Genomic DNA, 10,793 nt, shown 5'->3' on the forward strand with positions numbered 1-10,793 from the left:
TATCCTTCCCTGTAATATTTCTTTCTTTCTTTATTTGACTGAGGAGGACTGGACGGTGATGGATTTATTGTATTTTGAGAGTTTTGCGTTACATTATGAGGTCACTACATTGATTTCGCTTCATTTTTGTTTTTTTGTTTTACCAATTTGCCCTTATTTTAAACTATTTATTTGGATTTTTGTAGTGGGATAAGTGGTGAGCAGGTAGACGGGGCTGCTGAGAGGGATTTAGTCGGTATTTCCACGTCGCGGCCTCGGAGAAAGGGCTGGAGGAGAATGCCTTCAATGTGTAGATTTTCTCCTTATCACTCCAGAGACATTTTAGAGAAAAATACTCCTCTATATATAAAGTATAATGCAACAACAATATCCTCGGTGGGGGGGAAAACAGTAGTTTCCGTACTTGACAAAATATTTGTTTAGGTACCTCAGCAGGGAGCGTGCCAAAGCTGACATCCACTTAGATAAGCACATCAAATGTCTTAAGGTGACACACACGAAGCTAGAAAAGACGTCTGGAAGCAAACAGAAAGCCCCGAGAGAGCTTTACACCCAGATTTCTGCATTATTTTTTTCTCAAAATTTCATAAAACAATTTTTGCGCGGCGCGAGTCGGAGGTCGAACTCGAAGGGGGCGAGTTTAGTCACTACATGCTTCGCTCAGTGTGCATTTTGCGGGAGAAGGAATCGTCATCCAGCCCTCAAATAAGAGAGGAAAGCGAGATCCTCAACTGCACAATGACCTGGATTTTGAAGTCTTACTCTGAAGCTCCTGTCATGAATAATAGAAGTATATTAGCTCGACTGGCGAGGCTAATCATTTGCAGTGTTCATATGCATTTGAGACGAAGACATTTTTTTTATTTTTGGCATTTTACCAAGGGGGTCCTGAATTGAGTTTTGCTTGCAGAGTGGCAGACTGCATGTTTCGACGAAGGGGGGAAAAAAAAACCATTTTCTTTTCTGCTCTACTGATGATTAATGTCTTAATATTTTTAGATATGGTGTGGTTTGGTTTTTGATATTCACCCACGACGACTCCGACGATGCATTTAGGTCATTTCCAAGATGCTTGTGCCATATTGAAGTGTGTGTTGCTGTTCAGAGGTTATCACTTCATTTGCAATAAATTGGCCAGAGTGGGGTGGGCAGTCGTTGAACTACAAATCTTTTTCTTTCTTTTTTTTTCCCAAGTTGTTTTAAATCAAAAGCACATACATTTGTAGTAAAAAGGTGTAGAAGAAGAAATAATATAAATGTGAGATGTATCATGTCCTCAAAACAGGACTTATTGAATATGAAAAGAAGCCAGCTGTTGTGTTCAAATGGTTTTAACCGTCGCAAGCCCCCGATACTTCTTAACGCCGTCAGTTTAGGAGTCGTTCGTCCTCCGTAAAGTTTCCAATACGCTTGGCTGTTGGGTGTTTGCGAGGGCTCAGTGCTTGTACTTATGTCAGAATCTTTATTTTCTATTAAAAAAAAAAAAAAAAAGAAATAATAACAAGTGGGTCTGTATGTGAGTCTTGCATGCCATTGTTCTTATCTGTACTGGTGTCCCAAAAACCTTCCTGGCGAGATCACCCATTCTAAAAAGACAAGCAGCCCTGCAGCTCTGACCAGGTACCACCAGCCTCATCCAAAGAGACTGTACGACTTAATTCAAGCCCACGTCCGAGGAATCGCTCTCTGACCTGTGGGGGAGGGAGGGAGGGAGGGAGGGGAGGGGAGGGGACCCGGCTTCCTCCCCCCTGACAGTACCCGTCATTACGTCAGTGGTGAAAAAATTGTGTGTGTACGCTGCTAGTGAATCCTGCGGACAAACCCAACAGGCCGGAGGTGAATAATAATAACAATACATGTAACACTCGAGATTAATCGCAAACCTCTTGTTTCATAACACTCATAGGAAGACACTAAAAAAAAAATACAAATCCCACCAAATGAGGCCCATGGTCTGCAGGATTCACAGCTCCCTGGAGTCACAGACGTCCCTCGGGATGTCAAGTTTAACAGTCCATAATGCCATTGTGTTGCACAGTTAAAGTTGAATTGCAGAAGTATCATATTTGTAAAATCATGAGAACAAAGACAATAAAATTATTCAGATTTATCGATGTTGTAATGTCTGGTTCTTATTTTCATGTGAACTGTATGTTTAATGTAGATTATTGGACAGCAGAAAGTTTTTTTTTTGGGGGGGGGGGGGGGGGGCACTAGTCCTTTTTAAAATAGGACGTGTCACAGCTGAAAATGCTCACAATAGCCAATAATTTGATGCCCTTCTGAGACTGATAAAGCTGTTTGAGTTGAACCAAATTTACAGAAAACATAGACTCCACAACCCAAGTTGAGTCTAATGGCCCTAAATGATGTGAGATGTTTTATTGTTTTTAGAAGCCAAAGAGATAAAACTGAGTATTTCACAATGACAATTTGTGATTGACATTTGTGGGGCGATGCGGGGGTTGGTTTACCACACACGACCACAAATCTAAAGTCTTCTGGATGCAAAGTTTAGCCAGTAATGCATCTGAGACATTGTGCTGACGATCTTGTCGTTGATGCTAAAGCATACCAGGTTTGTAAGTTGTTGCAAAATGAACAATTCTGGGCTATTCTACCAGACTACTTGTAAAAAAGTACAAAAATAAGCATTTCCCCTCATTTCATCACAGTATATTGTAAGTAGTTGTACCATTAGGTGTACAGGTGTTTATGGCAGCACACCACAGAAGAGACACTTCCTACAGGGATGGCTCTTGTTCCTCAAGACTCTTTGTTCCATCTTTTGCTGTGACTTATTACAGTATTATAAAAGTAATGCTGAATAAAAAGAAAAAGGTGCCTATTATTGAGCTGCTTACTTAACTCTTCAGTGCAGCTAGATTACACAGTATATCTGGAAGCATCCAGAAAAGATGGCAGAAACATTTAAATAAGATTTAAGTTGCCAACAATATAGTGAGCAAACTTTTTTAGAGAGGCAAAAAGATCTATAGGTATATTATTTTGTACAATGTGTTTTAGCCGTTATTATTATTATCATTATTATTAGAAAATTGTAAGCTTTTGTAAGCTTAAGCGACATTTTCAAGGCTCATTTTGATTGTCACGTGACGTTAGCTAAATATGAAGCTAGCAGCCGGCTAACTTAGCTTAGCACAAACATTTATTCATTTAATGTAGTGACGCCTTGTGACGTCATGAGGGCTCAGTCAGGGTATAACAGACGTCTCACACTTCCGCCTTAGCTTTTTACTTTCACTTTCTTCAAGCCGGCTACACCTCTGTTATCACGACTCCTTAATATCGTTTTTAGTAGCGTTAATATACTTTAAATGTTTCTAAACATACAGAAGAGAATCACTGTGTGTTTTTGTGTCGTTTTTTGAGGAGAGGATGCGGAGAGGATGCGGCCGTCTGGCGACTTTCTTCACCGTCCTTCTGTCCTGGATGACGGTGTTAGCCAAATCCGGTAAGTTGACGTTTCCTGTCTGAAAGTTATTAAATACAGTATATAGCCTAAAATACAAGTGTAGCCTAGCAATAGGAGAGTATATCTACAGGACCACACTGCAAAAGTACTCCATTACAAGTAAAAGTTCTGTTTACTTACATAAAAGTACCTGTGGCTCTTGCTACTAGCCTGATTGCGTCATTACGTTATTATTACTGATGCGTTCACGTCAAGCAAAGTAGCATTTAACTATTTTATATATTATTGGGAAGTTTGATGTCATGTTTCATACATGTGTGACATCCTAATCTAAGTAACTAGTAACCACATCTACATGAGTAGTAGTGGATATAATATAAGAATTACATTACAAAGTAAAAGTACTCTTTCAGCAGGCCATTCAGAAAGAAACATTTAAAGAATTCAATATGACATCTTCCGTTGTGATGTTTTTATTTCACAGACAAACCAGTTTACAAGGCCGTAGGCGATCATGTTGTGTTCACACCAGACTCTGTGGTCCATCCCATCACCTACATAACGTGGAAACATGAACATGACATCGCTGTGGAGTGGGACGGGACCGATGTTAACTATTACAGACATTTCAAAGGTACATTTTAATGGTTAAATAATAGGTTTGCCGCAGATTTGGACTTAGATTAATTGATTGTAATATATTAAGGGGTTTTCTGCCTGAATTAGGTTTTTTTTAAGGGATAAAAGTCCTTTAAAATTTAACAAATACAATGAATGCAATCCCTGAATTGTCACCTCATTTGAAAAATGCCTGTTTATGGTGTACTATAAATTAAGGGATTGCTTTCATGTGTTTTGGTCAATTTTAAGGATTTCTTACCCCTAAAAACCCTATACAATATCTAAATATATTGCAATTACACATCCCCTTAAACACTGGGAATGTGTTGCTCCACTGGGTAACTAAAGACAACTACAGATCCCTGTTTAGAAGCTAAATCGAACCATATCTGTGCATATTTTCAGTTCGCGGTATGCTGAATACTTCAACTGGAACCCTGGAAATCACAGAACTGACTCTAAGCGACAGCGGCAACTACACAGCAGAGATCAACCAACAGGACACCGACATGACTCAACTCCTGGTTATCTGTAAGTGGAGGAGTTTTGTATGTAGTCTGGCTAACATAGGCGTTGTTTGTTTTCCGCCTGAAGTCAGATGAATGTCTCTTTTTGCTCCTTTTTCTTTCAGCTCCCGTCCCTAAACCCTCTGTCTCCACATGGTGTGACCTCGAGATGACCTACTGTATTTTAACCTGTGAAGGCAACACCACACACGCTGAACCAGTGACCTATAAATGGGGGGCAAGTGACATGGTCTTCTCTCCATCCGGCGTGTTCAATATAACAAAGGTATAAACAGGTTAAATGTTGCAAAAATACACCAGAATGTAGTTTTAAATTGATTTCACACATTCATGCATCACTTGGTGACTTTTTTTCGTCTACAGTAAGATCGGCTGAGGCTGAATCTAGATAAATATATATATATATACTGCAGTGTAACACGTCGTAAACAGTAAGTGACCTGGTCAGTTAGTAGGTGCAGTAGAATATGTAGGTACAATAGTACTAGTTAGTGTAGTATAAAGAAGTAGTAGTATAAAGTAGTAACTTCTGTACTAATTAGCAAATGTTAGCATGCTAACACGCTAAAGTAAAATGGTGGACATGGTAAACATTACATCTGCTAAACATCAGCATGTTAGCATGCCGATGTTAGCATTTAGCTTAAAGCACCACTGTGCCTGTGGAGCTGTAGACTGTGTGGTTTTAGTTCCCGAGTTCCTCAAAAGGTTCTTGGTTCTCTGGGAAAATTCCTGCTGTGGAAACACCCTATATTCACTATTCATGAGTCATAATGTAGAGATCGTATAGAACACAATAAAGTGTCTTTTGTGACACACGACACGGGTGTGAATACTTTGGCAAAATCAGTGTTTCATGACTAATTACTCATCATCGTCTTGTCCCTGATGTTGAAATTTGCCCATATTGCACAACGACAAAGGCACCACGTGAAAAAACATGTATGCCTTATGAGCTTCCAGCTAATCTTTCACTGAACTTCTAGGAGAAGAAGGAGCCTAGTTTCACCTGTTCTGTGAGAAACCCAGTCAGCTCCAAAAGCAGTGAACAAGTCCTCAACCCCTTCACCACTAGTGAGTTTTCACACCAACAAATATCTACTTTACCAGCTTTCAGCTAACAACATTGTAATACAGTGTCCTTGATAACCATTTGCTGTTTCATTTACTTCATTCATTCATTTTTTGCAGGAAATCGGAGATGGATGTTAACCTGCCTCATACCATTAGTAGGAGGGATTGTGTCGATCCTCTTTTTCATATACAAACACAAATGCAGAAAAGGTAAGAAGTCACAAAAGGTTGCATTAATTCCACTGTGTTAAATATAAATTGGTGTATTATCATTATAAATGTAGTTGTTATATAGGAAGTTACTGTCAGTTGAAGCTTATTGCACATTCAGGTGCTAGCAGTGAACCCCTGAACCTGCATAGATGGATGTTTCAGGGACAAAGGGAACAAAAACCAGATCAGTTGTAGGAGCGGGAAAATAAGAAAGACTGTACGTATCTGTATGTCTGAAGTCTTCATAAAAGTCATAAAAAAAGTATTTAATAAAGAAGCCTGAGTCGGAGGAATGAAGGCCAGGCAAGCCCTCTGCTGCACTGCAGAGACTGTGGAAGCACTGAGTGTCGAGCAGAATTTGCCTGTGAATCATCACATTTTTAAGTTTTTTTCAGTATCAAAGAGATCCAGTGATAGTTGTCTGTACATCCATGGGTGCATTGCAAACAGGAGCTGTTAATAGATAATTCTGCTTTCTTTTAATGATGCAAATTTTCCAAAATGTGAACAAGTATAGGCTAAAAGTAACAGCTAACTGGCTGGCTCCATGTCAACAGTATACTTCCTGTTAACAGGGTGGCTTTTTTATCCATACACATGTTGCACAAGTTTGAAATCCATAAACGTGACTCAGGAAGGATGAGTTTTCCCCTGCCTCCATTTTGAAACTGTTAATGTTAAAACAGTGACCTTGTATTCACCGTAACCACAGTCTGTTAATTATCTAATAAAAGAGAATTAAAAAACATAACATGACGATTAAGGATGAATTACAATGAGTTACACTTGTTCATCATGTTGTAATTTTACGTATTTCTCATCTCTAGTCTATTTAAAATGTCACTCTTGTAACTCATGTTCCGTTTTCCGTTGCTTGTATCCAACATTTTCAAGTATTTAATACCTCAATACCAAACTATCAACATTTTTAACATGATTGTCTTTTGTGGAGCTGCTTTCTCCACAGCTTTGACCCACCATATGTCCTGTAGATGTGTGCACATGCAGACTTTAGATTGTGACATTTCTTTTATTATTTGAAAGCAATGCTTCCAGATGTTCAAGAAATCCAGGACCTGACATCTGTTGAGCCCACAGAGCCCAACAATGTAACTGGTGAGTAAAATGTAGTAAGACCCAGGTTGTAAACAACTGGATTTGTTTTGTTCTTACAGCCGTAAATTAGAATTTGCACTGTGTGACATGTGTATTGTGGTCGTGACAGTTCTTTTATTATTTGACAGAGAGATCAGCAATGCTTCCAGATGTTCAAGAAATCCAGGACCTGACATCTGTTGAGCCCACAGAGCCCAACAATGTAACTGGTGAGTAAAATGTAGTAAGACCCAGGTTGTAAACAACTGGATTTGTTTTGTTCTTACAGCCGTAAATTAGAATTTGCACTGTGTGACATGTGTATTGTGGTCGTGACAGTTCTTTTATTATTTGACAGAGAGATCAGCAATGCTTCCAGATGTTCAAGAAATCCAGGACCTGACATCTGTTGAGCCCACAGAACCCAACAATGTAACTGCTGGTAAGTAAAATATTATTTAAACATGCGATCTTATAAAAATTGTGACAGTAAGAGTCAGATTGAAAACAGAAGATCTAACGTTTAAAAAATACGACATAATATATCAGTCACAGGAGCCATTTTTGTTCATATTGAGTACTTTTACTTTTGATACTACTACATTTTGCTGATGATACTTCTGCACTTTTACTTTACTTTACTTCTTCCACCTCTGCCTGTTCATTTTGACACGTTTTATTCATCCAAAAAATGTCATACTTGACTCATGCATGAGCTTCCAAGAGCTCTGTATGAGTCACACCTGTAGCTGCAACCTACGCATAAACCGTGCTCATGAGTTGTGCAACGGTGGTACTTTTTGTTTTTTAACATCAGTGAACAGTGTCCTTCTTACTGGGTATTTTCTTTCATTAAGCTAAAATTGCATTTTGGTTTTGCAAATGTAGATGATGCACAAAGACTGAGTTGGCTCTTCACATATAAAACATTTAAATCAGCCAGTTACTTGGAGAAAGCCTTGGAGATGATCCCTTTTTCAGTATAAACAGTTTTTCCACATAGATGTGTTATTTGAAAGAATGTAAAAGTGCATAAAATGTTGTAACTTTTTTATACGTAATACTAGAAGATGCACCTTTGTGTCTTGTAATCCCATGTGGGATGGACCAGATGTTTGGCATGACAAAACTAACTAACTAACAAGATGCCTGTTTGTCTGTTCACAAGTCATATATGTTGATTTCTCTATATATATGTTTATCCTCCCGTAACACAAGTAAAAGCCTCAATATTCAGTTAGAAAAAAAGGCACAAATGAAACATAACAGAGACCAAAATTTGATCTAAAGAAAGGCAGTTTTGTTGCTCAGAAGTAAAATGGGGAAAAGACGGCCATGACAGACAAATGACAGATGCATTGCGGATGTGACAGATGTTTTATCATTTCACAGGGAACCCAGCTGCAACGTCAAGCTGCCAAAAAACTTCCATCCAGGAGTCACAGGAACAGGAACCAGGTGATTCACAAGATCAGGGCTGAAGCTGAAGTACTTTCACTTCCTTATTCTCAAAGGGAGACTGAATGGTGCAAAATGTTCTCTGTGACGCACTGAATACGTACTATTTAGCACTACGTACGAGGGGCGGATGATTATGCAACATTTAACTTATTTTCATTTGTTTTAGATTGTAGTACGTGCCTTTGAGCTGCTGCTGCTGCCTGTCACTCATCTGTCCAGCAGAGGTCCTCACAGCCGTGTTTGATTGTGCGTTTACTTCATGAACTGTGTATTCAGTCCTCCATTAACGTGCAAACATTTCAACAACATGCAGAGAGTGTCAGACAGAGGCACCTGAAGGGATAATGAGCATGTGAACATAGAGAAAAATCTGCAGACGTCCAACAGAAGAAAATAAAATGGAGGAAAAAAGGTTAATTATACGCATAAAAGAAAATGAATTAATAGTTCATACCATTTTCTTACACCAAAGAAGAGGGGGGCATTTACGCGTTTTTTACTTCCTGATATGAATTGTTTTTATAATTTTGTATTTGTATTTTTATAAGACAGATGCAAAGATGTTCTGAGAATCAACAGTGCTGTTACCGTAATATCCCTCACGTGGAGTCTGAACTCCGAAACGACGAAGTATTAGATGGTGTTTTTAGCTTTAAGACGGTGGTTTCAGATTTACCTGCAAGCACAATGAGAACTTGTTTAAATATTGTCCCAGCTGAGACACCACACCTACACTGCAGGTGTCCCATGGTCCATTGTCACAGCATCACTCACTGCACGATCACATAACAGCAAGGACGTGTCTCCGAAGCCTTTTCTCACCTACAGGTTTCACCTTTGGCAGCTTGTTTGTACTGTGATATACTGTGAAATCACACTTCTGTGTAGCAGCAGGTTGGAATAGAGGATCAGGCTGTTCAAGGGAATGATTTAGTGCTAATAGGTAATTCTTAGTAGTAAAACTCATATTATGAACTGGATTCTGTTTCAGAGTTAGACTCCGTGACCTAAAAGGTCTTCATGTGTCTTTAAACTGTACATGCGCTGTTATTTATAAGACTGGATGAATAGAGAAATAAAAGAGAAAGTGAATCTGTGTCTCATTCTGTATGCAGTATTTTAATTTAGTGTAAATTTCTTTATTTAGCTGTTGACATGCGGAGTTTGGTACATTCATGCTCCCCAGAGGATACATCTGGACTTCTTTGACCCTGTTTCCTCTCGCGCCAGCACCAAGGTAGTCATGTTGTTCATAGTGGAATATCTCAACAGCTATTTGATGGTTTAACATGAAACTTGCTACAGACATTCATGTTCCCCAGAAGATAAATCTTAACGACTTCTTTGACCCTGTTTCACGACCAAATACATTCAAAACTGTATTTTCTGTTTAGTGCTAATTGGCAAATGTTAATGCTAATACGCTAAACTAAAATGGGGAACATGCTACGACATCAGCATGTTAGCCTCACAGAGCTGCAAGCGTGGCTGTAGACTTGTTATAACAACAGGAAGCGACCATTCATACCCTCAGATTAACACTGATACTGTAGGTAGAGGCTTTAATGTCATCTAGAGGCACATCTGCTGTGTTTAACTCCCAAAATGGATCCTCAAGTTTGACGATTAAAGGATAAAAATGTTCTAAACATGGCAGAGACTCTTCATTATTGTTTACATCCTGGTTTAAAGCTGATGCGAACTCACCTCGTGGCTTTGAACGTGTCTATGGTGGAATAGTTTATTTCACCTGGATTCTCCTCCTCGCATATCTTGTGTTCTGACATAAATGACAGGTGTTTGCGAGTGTTGCACTCATTAACAGGTCACAACATAAGTGCTACCTTCAAGATGACTCTTCCTGAGCTTTGACAGCTGAGAGCGGGAGAGAAGATGGATGGCATTTAAGTTTGTGACAACAACACAGGCCCTCAGAATACAGCCGATGGCGAAAAAGTGGGCTTATCTTTACATGTGAGCACAGGATTAACGCTGAACTGAGGAGCTGGGGATCCAGACTACCACAGGGAGAGATGTGTCAAAGGGATTTTTCTATTCAGTCTTATGGTTCAGGCATGTTCTGACAAACCCTTGCTTTCCTTCTGCCTACTGAGCTGTGAGAAAACAGAGGATTCTTGCCTTTTTAAGGGGAATCCTTCTCATATAAAGTCAAACGTCAGCTTGATTTCATGCAGAAAGATGGTGCAGCTTTCTATAAAAAGAAAGAAGATTTGTGGGTTAGCTATCATGCATGTTGGTAGGTGGAGGTGGAGGGGTGGGTGGGTAGTTCTGGAGCGTCTGTCATCATGTGGAGCCTTTCTCTCTTTAAGGAATGCAGTTTGTAGTCCGGACCACAGACAGGTGCC

The 10,793-nt window shown here is 39.3% G+C and overlaps 1 protein-coding gene across 3 annotated transcripts; it reads left to right on the forward strand.

Moving 5' to 3' along the window:
* Positions 1-3,288: 3,288 nt before the first annotated feature.
* On the forward strand, positions 3,289-9,525 carry LOC139306681 (lymphocyte function-associated antigen 3-like). Of its 3 annotated transcripts, XM_070930626.1 has the most exons (11): positions 3,289-3,475; positions 3,921-4,070; positions 4,463-4,588; positions 4,689-4,849; positions 5,571-5,658; positions 5,776-5,868; positions 6,916-6,987; positions 7,116-7,196; positions 7,325-7,408; positions 8,359-8,424; positions 8,594-9,525. In XM_070930626.1, exons 1-11 carry the CDS (start codon positions 3,400-3,402, stop codon positions 8,611-8,613), a joined length of 1,017 nt encoding a protein of 338 aa, XP_070786727.1. In that variant the 5' UTR covers positions 3,289-3,399; the 3' UTR covers positions 8,614-9,525. The 3 variants fall into 3 exon arrangements, with proteins under 3 accessions (XP_070786727.1, XP_070786726.1, XP_070786728.1); XM_070930625.1 differs by having other exon boundaries at positions 8,359-9,525; XM_070930627.1 differs by lacking the exon at positions 7,116-7,196 and having other exon boundaries at positions 8,359-9,525.
* Positions 9,526-10,793: the final 1,268 nt, after the last annotated feature.

This window comes from Enoplosus armatus, chromosome 24 (assembly GCF_043641665.1).
Source record: "Enoplosus armatus isolate fEnoArm2 chromosome 24, fEnoArm2.hap1, whole genome shotgun sequence".
Lineage (NCBI taxonomy): Eukaryota > Metazoa > Chordata > Actinopteri > Centrarchiformes > Enoplosidae > Enoplosus > Enoplosus armatus.

What these genes read in the sequence shown, in the direction of transcription:
- LOC139306681 (XM_070930625.1), top strand. Translation starts at nt 3,400, where the DNA reads ATGCGGAGAGGATGCGGCCGTCTGGCGACTTTCTTCACCGTCCTTCTG. An exon ending in CTATTACAGACATTTCAAAG is followed by an intron (nt 4,071 to 4,462) that starts GTACATTTTAAT and finishes GCATATTTTCAG; the next exon opens with TTCGCGGTATGCTGAATACT. An exon ending in GACTCAACTCCTGGTTATCT is followed by an intron (nt 4,589 to 4,688) that starts GTAAGTGGAGGA and finishes TTTTTCTTTCAG; the next exon opens with CTCCCGTCCCTAAACCCTCT.